The 25,491-nt window shown below is 38.9% G+C and overlaps 1 protein-coding gene across 8 annotated transcripts in view; it reads right to left on the bottom strand.

The window, feature by feature from the left end:
* The window catches only part of USP54 (ubiquitin specific peptidase 54), a 92,030-nt gene that overhangs the window by 35,927 nt on the left and 30,612 nt on the right, over window positions 1–25,491 (bottom strand). For 7 of the 8 annotated variants that reach the window (XR_013183473.1, XR_013183472.1, XM_077183208.1 and 4 more), the window contains exons 2-3: window positions 10,334–11,180; window positions 7,621–7,713 (exon numbers count right to left, since the gene is read on the bottom strand). Coding sequence is in view for 6 of the 8 variants with exons in the window: in XM_077183208.1 (XP_077039323.1) it covers window positions 7,621–7,713; window positions 10,334–10,480 (240 nt within the window). In the remaining 2 variants the exon portion in view is untranslated. Of the gene's footprint in view, window positions 1–4,361; window positions 4,464–7,620; window positions 7,714–10,333; window positions 11,181–25,491 lie in introns of those variants that run through there. The other variant, XM_077183210.1, reaches the window with a different exon arrangement.

Here is a 25,491-nt window from a genome sequence, read left to right on the forward strand (position 1 = left end):
CTGTGAAGAATGCAAAAATCAGGATGTAACAGATCCCAATATTACATGGAAGAATGCTTCCTCAAATTTGTAATGACATAGCACACAATGGTATATAGTCCTATTCAGATTACAAAAGAGGAACAAAAACTTAAAACCAGTGAGTAATTGTGCAATTTAATTAAATAAAGATCAAATCTTATTATGGTATTGGACAATCCAGTTTAGAGCACGTTGGAACCTAGTGCTTGTAGGAAGTCCCAAAAGCACCTCAAATGGAGTCAAAAGTACTCTGAACACGGGGGAGTTTGGTTTTTCTTAGGTTTCAGTCACCGGGGTTGGATTGGGGTTTTGGGGAGGGAGATGGGGTTTGTTGGGGTTAATTCCCCTTTCTTTTCAAGATAGGTTCTTTGCTCCCCTTCAGAACAAGTCTATCTTGTCTCTCAACCTTAGACGGACAGGTGTGGCATTTCCTGCAATTTCATCACTTCAGATTATCTAAGTCAGATCTCCCTCCTTAATTTAAGGTCTTGCCTGTGAGCAATACTGTTAAGTGCTCAAACATTGGTTCCCTCCACAGGTATGGAAGCCAGCTGGGTGCAGACCACGAAAGCACTCATTCTTCCCCAGGAGTTCTCATGGCACCTTTCTTCCAAAGGACTATGGAACATGAGAACTTCATAAATGAAACATTCAAACTTCATTCTCCTCCAAAAACTTCTTCAACTTCTTCTGAAACTGAAGATGATGGAAATCCCATCAGCATACTCATGACACTGATGATCTCTTTCAATGACTACATTCCAACACAAATGAGAAGTGGCAACAGTAAGAATGAACACTGCCAGAAGCCCCATGAAAATGCAAAGTTTCTTATATTTTACCTGTTTTCAGTAACTAAAATCAAGGAGGCGATACAAAAAATAATTAGCTTAACATAAAATCTAAGAATTATTAATACTGTATTAACAGCAGTACTTTGACTTCTACACTGAGGAAATGGTTCTTGGCATGTTGGTCAGTCTACAAGCTAAGACAGAACAGTGTGAGCAAGGGATTTTTCAGATAGTAAGTGTGTGTTCTGGTTATACTGCATTCCTATGAGAGGTCTATATGTAAAAGAAGCCCATCTCCCTTCACATCCCCTTCCCTACAGCTATTCTTAAGTCTGGAAATGCTAGCAGAGAATAAAATTAGGAAGTGCATGTGCTCTTTAAGACCAATAAATTCGCTAAGTCCATCTAGTTGCATATAGTCCTTCCCCTAACACTAAGATCAACTCCCAACTACATTGTTATCTTTCACCAGCTTGCTCTCAGATGGGTCCAAACCTGGAACTTCCTTAACCGTCTTACACTATCAATTGTAGGGCCTCACTCCATTTTTTTACTATTCAGAAGGCTTTTTCATAGTTTTTAAACTGAAGGCTTCATGTCCTTTCTACTACTACACAGCTGGGCCTCTGTTACACATCAGAACAAAGCCTTGCAGTCAGTGGGCTTCCAAAATAATGTCCTCCACTTTGGGAACTGTGGGAGTGGGGATCAGTATGAACTTCCTAGATGTACATTGATCAAGGATCAAATAAAGAAAAACAACCTAAGTTTTGAGAAAAGGTATATTTATCATACAGCTCTTCAAGAAACATTGAAGATATTTCAGAACACTAAAATTCACATGCATGATCATAAACCAAGTTTTTTTCACCTGGTTTATTGATTAAAGATAAAAAGTATTCTTTTAGGTAATCCATGGGCTTGACAGGCATTCTTGGGAGTTCTTTTAAAGATCTGAAAGTTGCAATAACTGCAAACCCCCTCCTATCACTTACAAGATCTACTCCCAATTATCCTTAATAATGTTTGGAATCAACTTCCTCTGTAGGAAAGAAGTGTTCCATTTATTTGGGGTAAACTGACATCTGCAGTGTGTAACTAACCATAGTGATGAAACAAACCAAACTTGATACACATTCACATGTGACTTTCTAATCAAGCATGCAAAAGTAGGCTGACATAAGGATAAATTGATGGGTGAAGACAACAGGGAACAGCTACTGAATCAGAACAGTGTTTATGCACTGTAATTTTGAGTTGTGTCCTTGGCAGCTTTCTGGGAACTAACCCTTCCAGAATTATATAGAAGCTTCTTCTGTATAGGTGTATCACTGCAGCTCTAGTGGTATGGTATTTCAAAGAATAAAACATGTTCGCCTCACCTTAGTATTCCCTACACTAATCAATTGTTTCTGGGTTTTGGTGATGGATTTTTGTTTGCATCATTTTTTAAGCTTTCTCTCCATTTCAGTAGCATGCCTTTCTCACCCTGTTCAGTGCACCTTTTTTCTTGCCTGTAGTACCTAATCTCTCATTCAGAACATCACACTCTCCCACTGAAGCCTCATACTCAGTACAATAACCTGTTTCAAATGGCTGCTAAAAATAATTTTTCTCCTATCCAAACACAACACTCCCATACCAACAGTATTTTCACTAGCTCAATTTCTTCCCCACATTTCCTCGTGTTATATTTGCCTTCAAGGTTGCAACAAATTCTATGTCTATTTGGTTTTGTGTCTTTTGATCTCTTTTCAAACTTCTAAGTCTGGTGACAATCAACCTAGATTTCCATTCATTCCCTTCTTTTTATGTATCTTCCATTTGTACTCACACTGTACCCTGAATATTAAGATCAGGTCCCCAGTAGAGACTATCAAGTCAGGCACTTCTGGCTACTACCAAAATCAAGTAAAAATAATACTTTCCACAAGTCTTGTTTAGGAAGGTGGCAGGAAAAGAAATTCAAATCATAGAATGTGCACATCTACTAGGTAACAATTCATTAACTGCTTGATCAAGATCAAAGCAGCCAATTGTTATTTGGAAGCTTCAATTACCAGTTTATTAACTCAGGGAACTGTACTTGCTGCTAGTTTATTTGGCAGGCAGTTAACTGCAAGTGCCAACTGATGGAAAACATTCAAACAATAAAAGTAATTATGTTATGTGTTTTGACTACTGTTTTACCTGAAATACTACTGTCATTAGAAAAAGAGCATAAAAAAGAGGATGTAGTCTTTGCAACCAACTTATTATGGTCTCAACCACATGATGAACATTTCATAATAAATCACTCAATTTCAAGCAAGTGACTTATGAGAACCAACTGTAGTCATTCCACTTTTTTAAAAAAGTGCTGTAAAACCCTACTGTTCTCCATTTTCATCTTAAACAACATCATCTCTACACAGAAAATTCACATTCTTCCTGCTTTTGTTGCACATGACAAAACAACAGAAAAGACCAGCCCTATTAGAATGTATCAATCAATAGAACATTCTTCTTTGTGACCTACAAAAAACACTCTGTCCCGTATCCTGGCACTATGGAGCTCTCAGTACAATCCCTGGAAGGAGAACAAACTCTGTGGCATGCTCAGTACAGTGGACGGATTTCCCCCTTCCTACCCTCTTCCAGCTGTGATAAACACCAAAGCAAAGTCATGCTGAAAAAAAAAAGGAAAATAAACCAAATCATAGTAGACTTCATCATAAATAATAAATCAAAAAGCTGTTCAAGTGTTATGGCAGGCAAACCACATAGTGGTACAGACAGCTTGTGTATTGAAAAAAATACTTAAATAATGCCACATTTTAAGGGACAGTGTTTGGGGTTCCAGCACTGAGTCTGCAACTCTCCCTTTTTATAGCTGTTGATGCAAGGTAACTTCCAAATAACCAAGGAATGCATATCTGGAATGATTTCAAGGTTCATTTTCTAGCTACATAAACACAGTCATGGAGCACATCAAGTTTTAAAATGACTTCAAGAATTTGTGAAATGGAAGTCTTCAACACGGTACAAAAATAAAATGTGATTTAATCAGGTATGACATCACTGTCCTGTGATCCCATATTTGAAATTACAAGTAATATTTAGAGAGCTAACTGAGCAATTACAGTAAATACAGTGCATGACATCCAAATTCCTAGAAACAGTTGCAACAAGCCAAGAAAGTGTGGAAAAAATACAACTTCTTCAGTGTTATTCCATGGCTAAATTTAGCTTAGAGAAGACTATCTTCCTCTAGAGCCAAAAGGAAGAGGATGTCACCTTCAGAGCAGCATTTCAGAGCAGGAGAAGAGCATGAAGCATCTCTATACAACACAGATGGTGTCAGGTATGCTGTGAAAGGACCCTGAAGTGAAGTGGGGGAGCATGACGTAGGCTCCTCCCCACAAGTACTGTCCCTTTCCCAGGCCAGGCTGGAATCTGAACATGCCAGCATGCTCTGAAGAAGGGTAAACATGTCCTGCCTCCACCTTGCTTGGTCTGGACAAGTGTTTTGGGCAGGTCCACCTGACAGCATGCAAGGCTAATTACCTCTCCCCAGACCCTAATAGGAGATTTTCGCATGGTATAGAGCTCCAAATTCTGGTGTTCCCACTGGATCCAGCCACTTCTTCTCCCTCATCTTAGCAAAGCCTAAGGCAAGATTCAAGAAAAAGAGGATGTCAAAGACCTGGAGGCTAATCCAGCATTACTCTGGCAGGACAATAGTTAAAGGCTTCCAGAGCAGAAAGGAGAGCTGGGGCAGGGGAAGAGATGGGCACAGAAGGGAGGGGATAACCCTGCTGCCCTGGAACACAAAACATGCTCTTGGTGATGCTTGCAGTATTAGGTGTACATAAAGCACATAATCCCACTTGTCGCATAGAAGTTTACACATAACATGTACCAGACAGACTTTTACAGGAGCAAGAAAATAGAGCAATTTGAAAACACTGATCCAGAGGGCAGCAGAGAACGAGTAAACACCTTGAACAGCCCTTTTCCCCCTTCTACTGCCTGCTTAAGGAGAACATGAAGATGAATGTGACCATCTCCATGGTTTGGGGCTGTCCCTTGTGAATATCCCTACCCTTTCAGCTGCTTTTAAGCAAGACAGCTTACATTTCTGGTGCCCAGAGGTTTTTTTAGGGGTTGAGGGGAGGCTTGCACCCCCAATTTCACTTAGAGTCAAGTGACAGCCCTTATAACTCACCTTTATAATGGTATTTGACTTGATAGCAACACAAAAAGGGGGACGGGGGAATTTTCAAATGCTTATGAACACACATCAACATTTTACACAAGATAATAAAAGTGAAAGCTTGGCACAATATTACCCAGAGAAAGAGTTTCTGGAATAGGCTTTGGTAGGATGCACAGCAATGTCCCATGAAGAACAGACTGCACATAGAGTAGATGCTAACTTTTTGATTTGGATCCAGTTGGAATCTATTTACTTTTTTAAGTTTTGGTTACTGCCCACTTTCATAAATAATTGTCTGGTAATTCTTCAATTGCTTATGTGATCTTTAGAGTTTTTGTGAGCTCTAGGAATTCTGCACACAACCAGACACAAGTTTCCCAAAATGTGCAAAAGTAGTAGAGGATTTGGTGCAATATTATTGTTTTATTGGAAATTAAGGGTTGTAACAAGTGCCACCTAGGAACATTATTGCTGAGAACTTCAGGTAAAAAAAAAAAGCCAAAGAAAACCAAAAACACACACACATAAAATCTTGGCAGGTATCTGAGAGTGAAGAAACAGCCGCAAATTTTTTCAAAAGCTGCTTATTAAAAAATAAACACACGGCTGCATGCATAGAATTTGTGAATTCCGCCACACCACCTGTCATTTCCTAGTTTTATAATAGCACACTACACAATTCAAGACATCAAAAACAGGGATTTTACCAACAAAACTGAACATTATTTGACCCAATGTCTGCTTTTAGTACATATATTTCAGAGATCCTGTCATTTTCCAGTTTTCCTGTAGTGCTTTCCCTCTCCCACCAGTACTGCTAATCCACATGCATCTTTGTCTGCAGTTCATCTTTCAAGATCAGTAACACAAAGGTTCATCCTCTCCTTTTTCCTGCAATATTCTTTCACATCCCTCTCCCTCTTTTTCAGTATTCTCTACAGAAAGACTTTTAACTATTATCATAATATTAAAACCTAGACTCTAGTGCAGAGTTGAGAGTCTACTTTCATTCATGGCAGAACCTGTCTGATCTCCTGGTATTTCCTTGATCATGTTTTTCAGTTAAACCCCAGAAGAGTAAAAGCTTACATTCATGGTAAATTCCTAAATCCTTTTCTTTCTGACCTCATCTTGGCTAACAAAGAATACCAACAAGCACTTGACATTACTCAAGGGCATGATCCAAAAAATACCTTTAAATTATCCCACTGAACTTAATGAACTCAAACCAGATCATGACTAAGTCTTGTCATTCCCCTTTAAGGAAGGGGATATATTTAATATTCCATCTTTTCTGTGTCTGAAGAGCTGTATCTCACTTTGGATGCACTACCTTGCTCCTAACCCACTGTTACATCCTCTTCTGATGATACTGGTGTAAATATCATCCTGTCTCATCATTTCAATAGATATGTCATGAGACAAATTTCCCCTCAAAAACAGAAAAATTCTCTCACTTCATGCCTTAATAGTCTCCCCTTTAGTGTTCATTTGCCAGGAAAAACTCCTCAACAACAGCCCAAAAGCTCCCTACATAATTCATTTCAAGCCTGTCTCTACCAGAGCACCTGTGACGTTACTTAACAGCAGCAAGACAGCTGTTGTATCATAAATATTGCCTGGGAACGTCAGATGATCTTAATTTAACCCTGCACTCTCTATTTTACCATTTTTATAAGACATGGTGTCTGCCATTTTTATTACTGTACATAGAATTCATGACACAAATTCTCTACAATTAATTTATATATTTAGGTGGATTTCACAACGCACTTGTGATCAAAGAAGATGTTTAAGTCTCAAGCTCAGAAAGGAAAATCACTGCTCAGGAAGATTAAAGCTAGGTTATTTTCATCATGTTTGCATCATATACATTTCTCCCACAAAAAGCCAGGGTTTGAGCTAGCAAAATTTAGAAAGGGGGTCACAAAAAACCTCAAGAATGCAACAAATTAATTGATAGAGACAAACAGAGACACAGGATTGCACAATTTACTCAAGTACATAACAGTACTCAAAATCAGAGCTAGCCTCTAGATCTTACTGTCCAGGCAGCCTCTATGACAGTCAGTTATTGGATCTGCAGCTACAAACAGAATTGATGTTTTTTAAAACAGAGACTACAAAGAGCTGAGCCATTTAATGCAGACATCAATATTTACAGTAGAAAATAGCCTTTTAGTCTTACATAATCAACAGTTTTGAACTGTTTGAAGAAAGGCTTAGCTAAATGGCCTTCCCTATCCTGACATTTAAAGTAACTCTGAAGGGAAAGGTAAATGGTGATGAGCACACTGACTGCATACAGTATTGTATTTGTATACCAAATGATAAATCAGAAGAAATAAAGCAAACTTTTATTTTACTGCCTGAACTAATGGAGACTCACAATGACCTGCACGCCATTAAGAAGAGTCCTTGTGACTGAAACTTTACCAACACATTTGAACACATTTTAGAAACTGGATCCTGGACCACTAGCTATCACATTTACCTTGTTCTCACATATTTTCAGGTGCAAGTTTGATTATAAATATTAATTAAATATCATAAATATTTCTGCTCAAATTTTAAAAGAATGGTTTTCAATGCATTTCTAACTTTTACCTTAAGAGCACAGAAGATGCAAGAATCACCCATACATTTGTGCGTTGTGATCTGCCGGAAACTGCGGCGAAAAATGTCCAGGTGCCACAGAACCTGAAACAGAAAAGGGGGCACAGCCAATTTTATGAATATATAACATAAAATATTGCATAAGCTTCTGATTAAACTGCATATGCTGAATAATCCAAGAAGTATACCAATGTCAGCAGTGATCACCTTCAAAGGGATGCCTTTTATCTAACTGCAAGTTGACGTTTTCAACTCTCTTCTTTAGCTGTAACCTTCACATGCTAATTTACAGTATGACCTTCCTCTGAATTTCTTGCCTTATGCTTTTAGATAGAAAACTCACTTCTCCATCCATGTGGCAGTGCTGGCTTAAACAGCACCTGCTCTGACTGCTCTGCTGTGCTGGCACCAGGGCCGGCCACGGGGCAACTGCACCATGAGGCTGAGCAGAGCTGCTGAGGACACCCCCTGGACTGATGGGGATGAAACTCTTCCTTTCTTCCAATCCCACACAGCTTTCTTGTTCTGAGCAGAAAGCCCGGATTACGGAAACAGAGCACCAAAGGCATATACATAAACGAGTCCGTGGAGAGGAAACAGCAGAATGCTAAAATCCGTTATGCCCAATATTATCACTACTAAGTGTCCTGACAGGCCATGATTACTAACCCTAGCCTGTTAGGGCAGTTACAGCTTTCTCTCAGGAGAATTATGGTGGTAATACCAGCTGTGTGACTAGGTAGGGTCATAGCACAGAAAAGCAAGCGGGCTTTCACATGTTCTGCTAGCAACAGTGAGAGGCGACATCTGCTCTAACAGCACCATGGTTTTTTATTCTTCAGCTTTACCACTAAACCTGTACACTCTTGGGAAATTATTCAAATTTGTATCTATAAAATAGCAACAATATCCACCTCTGAGGTGTTCTACAGTGGGCTCTTTATGTATAAATGTGGTCAGGACTGGCTATTTCAGCTCAAACTACCATTCCTGCAAACTTCAGTCACCAGCCTTCCTGAAGGCAGAAGTCTGCACTGAAAGAAGCCCTGACCTAAATCACGTCCTACCAGGTTCCAGACAGAGCAGCAAGGTCCAAGCTGACATGTGACTGGCTAAATGCTTCATTAGCACAAACAGAGGAACCACACTTCTTATTTCTGATGAATTTGCCTCAAGTAATTGCCTAGAAAAAATTTAGCACCCTGGCAAAATTTGTGCTGGTTTCAAGAAGTGTTTTCAACTGGAACGATTTGTTATTTAAACCATACTAATATGTAATATTCAGTAAACACAATTTTAAATATAATCTGTAAGTTTCCCAAAAATTCATAATTGCCAGGGCTATGTTTATACTCAAACTATCCCTGTACTTAAGGGCCTGGGAGGAAATATAAGCCTTGAAAACATTTGATTACACACAAACATTCCTGAAGAACTACTGCAGACTTTAGAAAATGACAAAAAATCATATTTAGGAATGAGTCCAATTTTTTTATGTAACTCCCTTTGGAGTTTAGCTTGAATGTTTAGAGAAAATCGTAAGAGTGAGGAGCAAGAAACATTCAAGAGCATTTCAGACTAAGTGTTAAAAAATTAAGATATACGCCAGAAGTATGTATTTTATGAAATGATTACCACCTTGCCTTTTCTTTTAAATTCAGCTCTGATTTTAAGTACTTTCAGTATCCTGTCTCTCTTCAGCTTTAGAAGAAAAGGGTTTCTGTAGCAGATTAAAGACCAGGTCATATGCTTTCATCTTCATGTATGGTATGCAGCTGGTATTAAGATCTACTTAGTCCAGACCTAGGTTCACTAACTCAAAATTAGGAAGCAGCTGGTCATTACACCTTACAGCTTAATAAAGGTAATTGATACAGAACATCACTAGAAACTTCTCTTTGCCCTGTCATTCCTAATTAAGCCTATTGAGGGTCATAGTTATACAAATATGTATTATTTGCACTAGGGGTATATGGAAGCCTGAAGTTAGTTGAGAACCTGATTGTGCCCATGGGAAAAAAAACTAAACAGAAGTCAAACCTACAGTGATACAGTCTGTTCTGCACAGACAAGTCATATGAAGGGATGGAAACCCATGTGAAGGGGTTTTAAGCCCTGCTGCCAAAATGACTGAACCTCAACCATCAGATATTCAAAGCATCTAAGTGGTTACAACACCTCTATAGCAGCCATTCCACTCCACTGAATGTGGTACCAGAAAAGGTTTTTCTTCTAACTCTTCTAAATCAAAAGGCAAACACTTAGTCATTTAAACTAAGCTACAAAGCAGCAGCCAGAAAGAAAATTGAACTACATAAAATGGATCTTGTATAGTTATTATCAAACCTTGACTAGTTCAACAAAGAAGTTTACTTTTAAGGAGCATGCTTTCTGCAAGCTATGCAATATCCTATTATTTTTAAATACATTTTCTATGTATATTTTTAGCTTTGGTTGACATTCTACAAGCTTACACAAACAAGACATTCAAGTAAATGATGACTGTGTAAATGCTATTGAATTCACTAGGAAAACCTGAAAATTAAAAAGCTCAAACTCAATCTGCTTTTCCAAATGTAGCTTTATTCTATCTAGGCCCACCAACAGTCATGTACTCTAGTTTGGCTATATTGCACAGTGCCTAGGAAAATACTGCAAGAGACAGAGGGCAAAACAAGAAACATTCTTTATTCTGTGCTCTTACCTGTAGCGCACTATTCAGGAAGCAACTGTTCTGTCCTGGTTCATTGCTGAGACCTTTACTGGGTGCTATGGAGGTGGTATTTCGTGGAGTAAACATGCCCTGTACATTGCCCCGACCCACAGAAAAGTAATTTCTTTTCCAAGACATCTTCCAGTTTCAGCTGCAGAAAATGCAGGTTTAGGCTGGCAGAATATTTGACTTGATCAGATGCTTCCTTTCAAAAAATTTGAAACTGCAACAACACCCAGTCTTCCTTAAAATATAGTTTAAACAGTATTTATCCTTTTGCCAGGGCTCAAGGAGCTTGCCTCTTTTAAATCCAGCCTGGGATGCTATTCTTCATTTGCTGCTTATGCATGCAAAAACCTCCTTTAAAAGCAGCCACATAGAACATTTGCAAAGGGATTGAATCCATGGTTGTGCAAGTTCATGTTAAGCTGCTTCTCCCTTTTCCAAATAGACAGCAACTTCAGAGAACAAATGGCAAATCAAGGAGGTCCCAGACTCAAGACGAGAAAAACAACAACTTCCTCCCACACCCCCAAAAACACAGCTTCTGTAATCCTTCTATAATCCTCCAGAAGAACACGGGAAAAATCCAATTAGTAGGGGTGCAAAGAAACCAAAACACAACCTTGGCAGCTCTCTTTCAGTTACATGTATCTTGGGTGATGAAAGAGACATTAGCCTCACAGGGGAAAAAGAAGTAACTCCAGAACTTGAGAGCGAAGAGCTCTAAAGAAGCGAGACGTCTCCGACACAGCTCTTCTAATTCTGCATGCAATCTTTAGAAACTTCTTCTCCCGATCCTCCTTTTGCAATCGGAATGCCCAGCCGCGCCAGAAAGCTTGAGAGAGAAAAATAATCAAAGGCTTGCGTCATTTAATTACTCTTGGTTTTGTGGTGTTCTGCCAAGACCAGTGTTGCCTCACCTCCCACAATACACTGAATCTTCAGAGACAAAGCAAAAAATATAAATGTTCCTCCACCCAAAAAATAAAAATATGGAAAAGAACAGAGGATTCTGAGAAAAGCATGTAACAGCAAGGAAGTTTGGAGTACGTTGGCAAGGTTAAGAATGAAACTAGATTAAAAAAATAAACCACAACATTCAAGTAAACCCCATGGCAGTAGTCAAACATATCCTTTACAATCTTGTAGTGCTTTTTTTTTTTTTAAATAATATCTTATTCATTCAAACAGTTACACGAGGATTTGTGGTTCTATGAACACATGCTAGCATGTTCTCCACCCTAGAACTGGGATTTTGCACTGAACATGGAAGCCACAAGGCTCATCCCTGACTCGACAACACACTGCATTCTCCAGGGGAAAAAGTCTCCAATTTCCTTCATCTGAAACTATGTGTACCTCTACTTAATCTAGGTACATGGAATATATGATGTCTTATAAAAGGCACGGAAACAGGAACAACAAGATTCATAACAACATATCTTTTTTTAAATTCTCTTAAGTGTAGTCCACCTATATTTAAAGAAACTTGCATAGTATCTTCCAGGGACATTCCCAATGACATCTAGAATTCTACCAATTTTGATACACATAACAATTGAAATTACCTATTAGGGCTAGTATGAGCAAGATAACTCTAATCCAAATATATTTAAGCATTAACTGCAGCATGAAGTCACTACCAAATAGACATATGTAGGGGTTTGTACATCAGCAAAAATTAACTGAGAGTATAATACCCTACAAAGATATCCTGGGTATCTCTGAAGGCATGTTCTTCATCTTCCATACAATTATAAATTCTTCATCTCCTGTCAAAACACACAGAACTTCCTAAATACCTCCAAATGTGTTACAGCAGCCTAACACATTCCCTTCTAGTAATACTTCATTTGTATTTCTGTTAAACTCATTCTACAAATATTAATGAAGTCTCAGCATTGCTGTAAGGCAGGCAAATATCTTCTCACAGATGAGTAGTCCTGGTTGCCAGTGTGCCATGCAAAATTTCAGACATGCTTGCAAGCCTGCAGGCACAGACCATTGCCATGCCCGTCACACAACATTCCTGAGTGCTGAACTTACACAGGAATCATTTCAAAGCAATTTCAGCCACAGCTCCCTTTCTTTGCTCAACCCCTTAATGAACCATGAGCCAATCATACTGTGTGAGCTACTGAGGGATCAATTTAGGGATCTCTCTAAAGCAACACTACTTGCAATAGGTGCAGTGGCTAAGACTGTGTGTCACAGACAGAGCAATGCTGAGTGTAATAAACTGAGACAGGCAGGCTCTGTGCTTCCTCACAAAAACCACTGAGCCAAACACCTGGTCTTCTTTCCAAGCACCTACAAAAAAAAAAACCCCAAACAATTCAAAACATGCTCAAGACACACAGCTAAGAGCTGCACCTATTCAGTGGACTTCAAGTTCAAAACACAACTCTGCTCTCAAAATGGGCTGTAAAACTAACTTTTGAACAATTTTTGAGCAAAGCTACAGATATGACAAAGTGATTACATTTTTTTAGTTTATTTTTATTGTTTTGGAGCAAAATTCAGGACTAGAGGCTTTGCAGTTCTGCCATTGCAGCAAGACTAATTCAAGCTGGCCTGAATCCTTACAGTGGCCATGTAAGCTTAGTACCTGCACTGCTTCTCCTCAGGCTTAGCAGAACTGACTTCTTACCATCATGACTGCTCACAGGAGCACATCCAGTTTGCTCATTTGGCTACATGGCCTTTGCAAAGCTAAGAACAAGCAAATAACACTTAAGCTGGTAACCACCCAGTTAGGACAAAACCAGGTCTCCAGATCACAGCTTTGCACTCTGCCAACCTCGATAAAACTTGCCAGTGCCATACAACTCCTCATATTAAATAAACATTATACAAATGCTTTAATAAGGAGTAAATAAAATAATAATAGATAACATATAATAAAAAAATCCAACCCAACATTGTAGATCTTGCTTTGTAGCAGCTTCCTTTGGGAAGGCAGGAGGGCTCCCAGCCACAGAGACAGGCATGGGGCATCACTGCAGCAACACAGCCCCAGAGCAAAGCTGGCCATGGTTCAGCACACAATTCTGGCCTGAGGAAACCAGACTCTGTCCTTTGACAGCAGAGCACAACACTCTACAAGATGTACCACAGAAGATAGCAAGACCCTGTTTATCCCCATATTCCCTTGCTAAATCAATCACACAGAAATGTAACATCTCAAGTTGCATCCTATATTCTCTGGCAAGGGCTCACTATCATTGTTCATTTTTGGGGGTGAGGAGGAGGGGTGTGTGGAATGTAACACCCCTCTCCCACTGCAGTCTCACGTAGCCAAACATTTTGGGCTATTGCTTGAACTCTCAATCCAAGCATGTGGGTGAATTAGAACAATCCTGTTTAGGAACAAAGATGCTTCCATATAGCACTAGGCATGGCTGAAACCACCAATTAAGCATTTATCACACTATTAAATAAGAGCAGAGGTCTGGAATTTAGTGTTTATTACTTATATTTCTGAAAAAAAACCTTTCAAAACACAGAACAAAGTAAATGCTTCAATGTGTGAATGTGTCTGATTTTAGAGAAGAGACTCCTTTCCCCCAGTATCCTACCACCTATTCTGATGGTAGGGAGTAGATTAATGGTGTTGAGGGCAAATCATGCCTTCACATGCTGCAACACCTCTGAAACCCAAAGAGGTGAGAAACAGCTTTGAAATCAAGATCTTTTGATAACAAAAAAAGACAGACTTGTCCAAGACAATGGATTTTGATGAAAGTTTTCACCCAGATGGCTCCTGAGTTTGACTCAGTGAAGAGGCACAAGAATAATCCCATGGCTGTTCTCAGCTAGATGGAAAGTTTGTAGAAATAGAGGCTTGAGAACACACTTTCTCCATGTACCTGCAATGATGAAAGTGTCTGTGAACTTCTGCATGGATTATATTATATTTAATTGCAGAGATATCAATATTAAAGTCTTAATTTAGTTTGGACATCCCAAAAGATAGTCAGCTTTGCAAGTCAGTTTAAATTCAATCTTGAAGGTAATGAAATAAAATAGATTGGGGTGGAAAAACTTCCCAATACCAAATAACCATGAGGCTGGATGAAGAAAAGAGTGAAGAGGGCAATGACCTGACAGAAGCAAAAGAAGATGATTTCCTCCTCTTGAGGATGTCTCTTCTTTTTGAGATTCTTAGCTAGCCAGAAATACGAGACAGATGTACTTGCTCACCTAGACAATAAAGTGCAACTACAAAAAGGTAGATTTACATTCATCTCTGTTGCCAAGAATTTTTTCACAGTACAAATGGAACAACAGAGGGGAAAAAATTTCTGCTTTATGCATGCATTTCTCAGCCTTGATGGCTCTGCTGGGAGAAAGGGGCAGGGAAGAGTCTGTAATACTTCTGCCGTCAAGCTTGCACCCATCTGTCAGCCTTCCTCTTAAATGAACAACCTGGTTACCTGGCTCCGTGCTACTTGTGCCAACTGGGAGGGACCAGGAACTGCAACTGACAGCACCTCACAGAGCCATTGGTGCCCACAACAGACTCAGACTGCTCTTCCTTGTTTCCCATGTGCTATTGTGCAATTCTCAGTCCCTGAAGTGTTGTAGAGACAAAGCTTTGAGTACCAGGGACCTTAGGCTAACTTCCCAGAGCCTTTTTGGAAAATAGAGTTTGCTAAGTTTATGATAAATACTCTTTCAGACACCAAAGAAATCCTTCCAAAAACTAGATGCAAATTGTCCAAATGTCTGGCTAAAAGTAGCTGATAAAGACAATCAAAATGATCTTGGAGTGAACACTAAAAACATGCTTCCCAAATCCATGGATGTGCTTCTACAGAGAGCACTGATACAGCAAGCCTGATCCAACACCACAGGTTTCTCCAGAAGACACAGTGAGGCCATTTCTGAGAGATCACCTCAAGATAATGCAAACAAAAATGGATAAGACTAGACAGAACAGCAAACAAAACTAGCATAACAAACATTATTTTTGGTCATTACCACTGTATTTATACAGCCTATCAACCAACAGAAGAAACTGTAGTCAAAATACTGGTGGGTCAATCACTTTTTAGGAATGCATTTCCCCAGTGCAGCAATGTTGCCATTTCTACAGATAACTTAATGCTTCTACAGTCATAGGAAGGAAAAAAACTGAACAATTTTATGAAGAAAAAATATGGTTTTATACCAACTTTTGAAACCAACAACCAACAAACCATGAAACATGAAAACCAACCACTCAACATTCCTGTTAACTGCTCAGACCAACAAGAGGCATGAAGAGATCACATTCTGCAGAAACACTCCAAAGTGAGACCCTGTAAACTGCTGGGGTCAAGTATAGCTTTATACTGCATGAAAACATTCTTTACACCAAAACATTCTCCAATTTCCTCATCCAAAATGCTAGTAGGTTTTATAAAACTCTGGTGGACTGCCCCTTAAAGCAGTGTAATGAAATCTTGCAAACACTTACCTAATCTGAATCATTTGATTTTAAGCCTGAGAGTCAGCCAAATCTATTTAAAGAGCATCTTTCACAGTTAAGGGAAAAAAAAAAAAAAAAAAACCACCAAAAAAAACCCCAACCACCAAAACCCAGAAGAAAGCCATTGGCTTTGAAATGCAGAAGATTCTCCCCAGGGTTACAGTTTTATCAGCCTTTTCTGCAGCCCTTTCTGAAATAAGGACATCAGCTGATAAACACCTCTGTTCTGTGCTGACAACCACATAGACTTCTGTTCAGAATAATGGAAAAGTATGTCACTTTTCTATACAGCTATTGAGACAGTAAGGTAGCTGTGTCCAGACTTGCATAAAACAGTTAAGACTCCTCAAAATATCCAGCTGCCTCTCAAATAATGAGAGAAGCAATTAAAACCTATCTGGTAAGGAGTTCCAGTACAACATGACAATTATTCAAAGGCAAATTATAATTAAGAAATAAATTAAAAGCCCAAATGCAACTCTCAGTACCTAAAGCCAGCATTACAGCCTTTTCTGATCAACAATTACTTAACCTGTAAAATGATCTAGAAGTTTCTAAAGTAAAGCATATCTTCTTAAAGTCTGCAATTGTCTGTTTGAAGGCAAACAATGAGAGAGTGGAGGTCAGACCTAGAGATGAAAATGCAACATTATTTACTTTCTGTGAGGCTTACTGGCAAAACACATTTTGCTCCCCAAACAATGGTTCTACTGACAGAAAAAGCAGTATATTAATATTGATCTCATGCATCATGGTACTTTCAGCACATGAACTTGCTGTGAAGGTTACAGAGAATGGAGGCAGACAAGCCCACTGGTTTTACTTCCAAAATCCTTTGGAAGCAGCAGCCGCCTTTATGTTACACGACCCTTTTGTATCAGCAACTTCTCTCTGATAGTTGGAGAGGCAAGGAATATATATAAAATTAAGAAAGTCTGCCCAATCCTAAGTAAACTCAAATCCTTTCAAAACCGTCTGCATTCCCTTCAGATCTACCCTTCACAGTTGTTCAGCTCTAAGACCGCTGTACAAGATAATAAAAGCCTACATTTTAACTCACTTGGATTTCCAAAGTGCTTATCCTCAAGTTTTCTATTTCTTTCTATATGAAATATAACTTTATCCTCCCAAGCCTATATTTAAAAATCACTCTACCTTACCCCAGGCTGGTGCTAGACATTTCTCAAGAAACAAGGGTAGAGTGAAATCAGCTTTTCTTCTCACTCTGCATGGAACTTGTGGAGTTTGGATAAATGGAAAAACACAGCAGCTTCAAATGTTATGCAATTGCTCAAAAGTAGTTAAATATCACTAATCAATCCTGTGTAACACAGGAAAACATGAAAAATAGGCAGCTGTCAACCCTCCAATGAAATGGAAGGTTCTGGTTTGACTCAAGCAAGAGCTCAGTCAGCCTCTTGCTACCAGTTATTCCCTTTCCAAATCTTTACCTTGACTTTCCAAAGCAGAGCTTCAAGATTAATTTAGTATTTGATTCAGTCTCCAGATGTAAACACTTTGATTGCAAAATTCTGTATTTTACAGCCATCAGCTATTGCCAAAAGCTTTCAGGGTCCATTTTCATATGGCATCTTATTAACAAACGATCTCATCTCTCTTCCACTGATAACAGCACTGGTCCAAAAAACCAAGGGATTTGCACTCTGGCTTGTGAATTCCAGTCCAACAATGACTTAAGAGCCCTAAAAGATTTCAGAAGCAGTCAGCAGTATTCAACAACATATGGCTTAATGACTGGTAACTCTTTAAATCCTAAAATCCTGCTGCCATTCTTTTCCTGGCCTTGCAGATTTTCACTGCTGAACAGAAAAATTCTTCCTCATCTGTAACTGCTACTTTGTTGTAACTGTGAGTTCTGTCAGTCTTCACACCTTTTTTTGCTTAAAGCAGAAGTCAGTAGCAATCAACTCCTAATCATACACTGTTCACATTACAGCACCACAAACCCCTCTGTTCTATTAAACTCTATTATAAACCAATGATTTCTGATATGTTTGAATGTGGAAATACACACATATCCATACAGAATAACAACTACACAAGAAACAGATTTTGCAGGAAAACAGGCAAACAGAAGAAGTCTGGCTCCATTAGTACTTTTGATTTCAAAGGAAACACAACAAAGATTAAGCAAAGGCAGCAACACATTGAGAGTAGCAACAAACTGATCAAACAGATGGACAGTGTTTGGGTGGAAAAACAGGTCTTTCTGCTGATGTGCTAAGAATCTCAAAGTCAAATACTGCAATGCACTGTTCTCTCCTGGTAGTGCTCAAGGGGAAAGATGACATCCAGAGCAGAAATCAGTTTCCTCAACATATGCACATAATGGACCTTTTGATAACACTGGCTAGTGAAAACTTCCACAGAGGTGAGCAGACAATTCCCACCTCCCTTGTGATGAACAGCTGGGGCCAGATAATGCATTTGTTAATAGCATAAAAGCATTTATTCCCTCCTTCTTTGCTCAGGACAGTATTTGGTATTAAAATAATAGTTCTAGATGAAAGTATTAGTTCATTGTATTTTGTGTTTTATCTACACCACCATTATCATGTACCAAGACAGATTGTAACTCTCAGGTTCTTGACAGACTAATAACACACCAAGGTGCAAAAGTAAAGCAGTATAGGGGAACTCACAAAAACAGAGTAAAGGCAGAGTGAGCAGCAGTTTATAGTGCCTTTGCTGGGTCCCAGTATTAAATGCTTAGATCATTTTTCTCCTGTTTTACTAGAACTGACAAGCAGAAGAAGCACTGCTGCACTGCAGAACATTATATAGATTCATACTTCACATAAAGCTATAAAGCAAATGCTCTCAGCATGCACAACATGCTGATTATTCTTCTTTTTTAAGCAATCATCTGTGCTGTATAGCTATAAATAACATTTCAGCAGAATCACGAGTGTGCACACACATGCATAAGCTGAGTTTAAGATCATTACTATGTAGTTTTAGAAGAATAAGTATAACTAATAAGAACAGGGAAACTCATTTTTGCTTCATTTGGCTCTGTATAGAGAAGCATTTGCTGTGAAACTCACTGAAGACTTCAGAACCTGAGTAGGAAAAACATTTGCACACACCACAAGAAAAAGCTTACTTAATCAGAACATCCCATATCCAACAGCACTTAACAGCATATGGAAGAGTAAAACAAACAGGTTGGGGAAAATATGCAATGGCACCAAACACCTCACCAACAACCTGGAACAGACAAGCAAGGGTAGTGGAACTGTACCAATAGGAGGCCAGCAGAAGAAAACATCTGACCAATGCATTGAGGGAAATCAGAGGAAAAGACTGTCTCTGCAAGCTGATGAGCTGGGTCCTATCCTTTCCTGAATATAAAGCAAATAGACATGACCATACCTCAAGACTTTTCAACCCAAAGCAGCAAATAAAGTGTTTGGATTATGCTGCCATGGCCTCCCTGTGGGTCCTGCAGCCCAAGACTAGACCTGGCCAACCAGTCCATCGCTGGCTGATCCAACAGCCATGGACGCACTGTGCTTCTGCCCAGCTGCAGACTCAGTCCACCACAGACCTTAAAAACTAAAGAGCCATTCCACAGGTCTCTGTGAGTTTTGAAAAAAGAGGATAATAACAACTTCATGCACAACAATCCTGAACTCAGAGCTAAACATCAAACATAGGCAAAGTCATGAAATGGTTCCTACAAACACAGGAAAGGAACTCTTGTACAACAGGATGTTCAGCTATCTCCATTACTCGAATTTTTACTTTCATTGAGAAGCCCCTTACAAATAGATAAATTGCTTGAATTCTTCTGGTATAAAACATCTTCTGAAAGATAGTAAAAAAAAGCCTTAAAGTCAAGTTTAACAGATCTCACAATGGGAAAGCTGGAGTAGATGGCTAAAACAGACAAAGAATTCTTTCTTTGTCAAACATTACATAATATATGCCTAGTATACAAAAATGAAAGCTTCATATGTGCAGATTGTTGTACAAACATGTTTTCTGAAATATGTATATTTTATGTTAGAACTAATAATAAGGTGAAGCCATGAGATTGCATATGAACTTCACAAAAATCTGCCCTCACTGGATTCAAAATACAAAGACAAATTTTTAAGTTATGATTTAAAAAAACTGGTTGTCTAAGTCTTAACAGACATTACTGTAAGAAACTAATTACATACTGACTTAAAAAACTTTTAAAACCCTTTCCAAGATTTTAAAATATTAAAATCCATAAGTAATGTGCTGGGGAAGAAAAACCCAAACAAACTGTTGTTCATTTTATAAGATGCAGAAACAATAACACAATTTCCTTCTATCAAAACCAGGCTGATGGAGATGATGCTATTGTTTTCATTCAGAAAGGTTATTTTATCTTCACCAGAAAAGTACTGTGAAACTACCAAATGCAAAAGGGATTATTTTGTGTCCTGCTGTGGCCTGGAGAGATCCACAAAGCATGAAAGAGACTCTTGTTAAGCACAAGCAGGCTCTGTCCTAATGGGTCACAGAAGCAGAAGCTGTGCAAATGCAGTATAATACAAACTGAACAGATCAGTTGGGTGTTGGGGTAAGAAAAAGAAGAATGATGTCAACAGCTTTGATTTTTTTTTTCTCTGCCTGGCAATAAAATGACCCAACTGAGTGGCACCAGAAGCTCCCTACGAAAAACCCACCAAAAAACCCCAAACTCATCTAAACAAAAAACCCAAATCCCCTTACCTCTCAAAAAAACCCAAAACATCTCCCAGCCAGAAAAAAAACCCAAGTCCCAGGAAGCACTCAAGAGGAAGTTATGTACCCTGAAAGGGGCCTTTCCAGATTATTTGTGGGTTGCTCATTGGCAGAAAAAGACCATAAAGAGATAGGTCACAAGAGCTCTTTTCTTAGCAACTGAAGAAACCTGTTAAAGATATAATTAAAACTATTCTGAAGGTGCCCAGGAAAGTTGTAATACATTTAACCAACTAGTACATGTGGAAAGGAAAACACCTCTAATGAAACTTCATCCTGTTGTTATTTTAAAACAGACTGACAAGGAGCAAATTTAAGGATATGTACACATGCTTTCATACACAAAAAGGAGGCCTGTTCTGACAGGACTGCAAAGTACCCAGCCAACAACAAATGTCAAAGCTACTAGTTTCAACACTGAAAAAGTATCTAGAGAAAACTGCAGTCTAGCTTAACATCAGACAGTAAGATTTCAACCTGCATTGTAAAAAACAAACAAACAAACAAAAAAAGTATGCTTTTACTTTAGAGATTCAGTTTAATTCCTTTCAGCAGTAATTCAACTTTTTCAATGCTTCTGTGGGTTTGAGCTCTACAAAAAAATTAGCAGCTACTTCTGTTGCTCTCTGAAATCTGATCTTGCACTGGCTGAAATCACATGTGAAACTAAACACAACACACATACCCTTTAAATAGGGACTCCCAGGAGTGCGGCAATGTTAAGCACAAAGGATTAAGCAGCTTCTGGCTTAGTCCAGCACAGAACACATGAAATTTAGAAAGCACAGCTTCCTAAACTCGTGTCTTCTATTCTGTGTACTCGGTTCATCTTTTTTCTTCCAGCACAGAGAAAAAATGCCCAGCCTACAATGATGTGTGCCACTCCCTAAGCAAAGTACCTTGGGGAACAGCATTGGAGCACAGAGAAGCTTTGGGGAAAGGTTTCAGGCAAGAGACAACAGCAGCTTTAGGGGTTCTTCCACTCCATCACACACAGTAGGACACGGGAAACTAACTGGGTCTCAGGATGATAACATTTATGTAAGCATTTGGTTTCTGGCTTTTAATTACGGGTGCCATACTTTAAGAGTGTGGCTATGCCACGTAGCACCCCTGGGGGCAGAGTCCTATCCTGCCATCTTGGGGAGATACCAAGGCTATTCAAAGATGAAAGCTCCAGGGATTGTGTGGTATGGCTAGTCTTAGCACAAAATTTCCAGTAAGACATTTGGGACCACTCAGTGACTGCAGGCTGGGCAAGCAAGATATAGTTGGTAACAGGAAACTTGCACACAAGCCAATTTCCATTTTGTATTCTCTAGATTTTTTTTTAATTTTTTCTTTTTAAAAAAGTAACATTTCTATTACTATTTAAATAAAATATGGCTTTTCTGATGTTAAAATACTTTCAGTCTTTTGGGAATTCACCACAGCAGAAGGGTTAGGCACATCCATCTCAAAAACTGTGGAGAACTCCATATCCTGCCACGGCAATCCAAAATGGTCCCTAAGGCTTGCTTCTTCCTGCAGGCTCCTGTACAGGTTACACAGCCACCACTCCCTACTACACCGGGACCCCCTAGAGCTGGTCACAGGACGGAATCTTCACCTTCCAGTTGCAAAGCAGTCACATGTTGCCCACACCTTCTCTTGCCAAATTCTGTTAGTGCCAGACTAGCTGACATTGCTCCAGGCTCACATCTACAAGCATTGTAAGGCTGTACAATAGAACTTGTTTTCCCCAGAATTCCCCAGACAATATGCTGGCAACATAAGAAGCTGCTGAAGAGATGCAACTGTTGCATTAACAACTCGGGGCAGAAAACAATTCAGATCCAGAGCACCAGCAAGGCAATAAAAGGACAAAACCAAACACTGTCCTGTTTAAAAGTCCTCTCCCCTTAGAATAACTGGGCTTCAAGGAACAATCACCTGACTTCTGGGAAAGCAACATCTCTAACAGCTATCCTTATCAAGAAGGGTTACCACACCACAACGGTATTTTCAGTTATGTTATTACACCAAGATAAATACTTTTTTGAGAAATAATTTACAAAATTTTCCTTCAACTCTAGACAAAAGCATTCAGACACACTGTTACTATAATTATTATCCCTTGCTTAACCAGCATTACAAGTCTTATACAACACTTCCTTATACACACACCTGTAAGGGAAACAGGAAAAAATAAGAATATTTTATCCAGATTAAGAGTCTATGCATCCTTCCTCTGTGATTAAGAAAATAAAATAAATCATGCACACGTGTGCGTGCACACGTGCAAGTAAGTGGATGATCTGGAAAAATCTTACATTTCTCATCCATCAGAACTGAGCTCACTCCATTTGAAGTTAAACTGCTCTGAGCTTGAGCGAAAAGGTACAGTATTAGAGGCATTTTCTTTGCTAGACTAAAAGGAAATTTCTCCAGCTTTTTCAGTCACTTAAAAAGACTATTATTATGACTGTAATCTGGTCTCACATCTTACATCTGCATCAACTTCTAGGAGAAGCATCAAGAGAATAATATCAGTTGGAACATGGTGGAGTTGAAAAACTGTCATACTGAAAAAACATCTTCCAAATGCATTTGTTTCAGCTCTCTTAATTTTCTTCTTGATTATGTTTATGTCTACTCAGAGGGGCAGTATGAGCATAAATTTCTCTAACACATTGCTTTGACTATATCCAACTATTCCCCCTTCCCATGGTAAATCAGTTTCCCTGCACTCCCTTCTAAGAGTCCTCAAGTTTAGCAAAATATTGACTTCCACATTTCTAAGTGCATTATTAAATCCTGCCCCAAAAGTTTATGGTTCCAGTCTTCCAGTCTAACCAACCATTAGTTACATTATAAAGCAAGTGCTTCTGTTTTCTCTCCCTCAGAGAAGATGGAAACATACCAAAAACATCTACAAACCTATCTGGTTATCCTCCAAATCACTCCTTTCCTGCCAAGCACACAGAGAAGCTCAGCAGCAAAGCAGCAGGTGTGCCAAAACCATTGTTCAACCTGACAGCCACCACAGTCTGCTTCCTTCACTCCTCAGGCTGTTTGTCATCTTTCTCTGGCCTTAAACAGAGAACTCTTAAACCTGGAATCATCCTGTTTGGGATTTTAAGATACTTAAAATTCTTGAGACCACTGTCATAACCTATAGGCATTACTACATCATAAATTAACAACTTCAGAAAGCACAAACTTCTGTATATCTACTGCAACACTTCTCCATCAAAACACCCCAAGAGGTTTCTGAACTGTCAGTTATAATAATAGTAATAAAAAAGCCTACGGCTTCTCCAACTCCCATGAAATACACTGTTCAAGAAAGAGGATGTATAATCTCAGACAACCTCTGAGAGGAACCTTATTAAATAACCAAATGAAGCCAAAATCTTGGGGCCACCAGAGTAGTGTGAAGAGGGCACTTATCCCTCCATGAATGCTCTGGGGCAGGCAGTTCACACTTAGGCTCACAGAAGCAAATTCAGCTCACAGAATTAGCACACTTGGAGAGATGGCAAGAGAGGAGGAGGGGGTTTGCTTTATTTCCTACTAGGTTAGTGACCTGAATCAGCTTATCAAGAAGTTATAGTTAGGGCAAGGACATTGGGACTGCACCTTCCAGGTACGAATCAGATGAATCCTGCCTCTCAAGATTATAATCAATGTTCCTGTAATTCTCGTCTGCTTTAGGCTGCCTGAGAAGTCATTCCTTCAAAACAATCTGGAATGCATTAGAACAGGCAGAATGTTTATTATACTGAATGTCAAGTATGGGAACTGATACATAGATTATTCCCCTCTCCTTCACCCTCTCTGATGACAAAGTCTAGAACTGGACTTATAATTTTGGGGAATTAGAACTTCTGCTTAGTGTCACCAAATATATCAAAATAGTGTGAGGGTTTTTGTTTCTTTTTTTTCAAATCTAGAAATTTAAACAAATACATACTTTTTGCTAAGCTGAACTGCAAAAAGTATGAAACAGTAGTGACAGACTTCAAACAATCACAAAACTATTACTATTTTTGGAAACAAGACACTCGATAGAAGGTAGGGGATCAGGAAAACAGATAAAGCAAGTTGACTTTTATAAATCAGCACATTACAATAAAAGAAAAGCTCTGCATATGTTTAGTACCTCATTTCATTATCAACTTTCTTACACAGGATCCAACAAGTAGAGGGAAGGAAAACCACATCTAACTCATCAAAAAAGCAGTCTGGAGCACTTCTGACTCAGTAATTCTTAAACTGTACAATAAGTGGGATGGGAAATGAATTGCCAACATCCTTTCCAGCTGTAACAATTGATATGGTGAGAAGAGATTCTGATGGGTTTTATCTTCAGATTTATCATGGATACCATTAGACAAAAAGTTATGGTATGGTAGACCAGAGGCAGCTTATGTCTTAGAAAGTACCTTTCACAGAGGTAGAACATCATAAACAAAGTGTACACATATGAAACACCATTAGCTAGCAGGACTGGAACACTGAAAAGCAAACTATTAACTAAGTGAAGCAATACTCTTTCTTTGTATCTTAGAAACAAAAGTCAGCCACATTGAAAAGCAGAATTTTCTATCTTTCGGTACCATATGTAGGAGAGAATTCCTATGACAACCTGAACTCAATCAAAACAGTCACATCACAGTGGTGGTGATGCTGAATTAAAAATCACAAAGACCTACCTTCAGAAGCTGCTTTCTATTTATTGTGTGGACTCCACACTGGTATCACAACAGAAGCTGGAGATCAGAGTGAGTTAGGAAAACTGAGGACTCACTGTGAGAGTAACTGCTCTGATTAATACTTGCACAAAAAAATTATTTAAGGGAGGAGGAAAGAGCTAGAATAGCATGGGAGGGGATAACCTGCTGTTTCAAACAATAGGAAGCTGTTAAAACAAAAAAACAAGGGCCTC

This window comes from Agelaius phoeniceus, chromosome 9 (genome assembly GCF_051311805.1).
Source record: "Agelaius phoeniceus isolate bAgePho1 chromosome 9, bAgePho1.hap1, whole genome shotgun sequence".
Lineage (NCBI taxonomy): Eukaryota > Metazoa > Chordata > Aves > Passeriformes > Icteridae > Agelaius > Agelaius phoeniceus.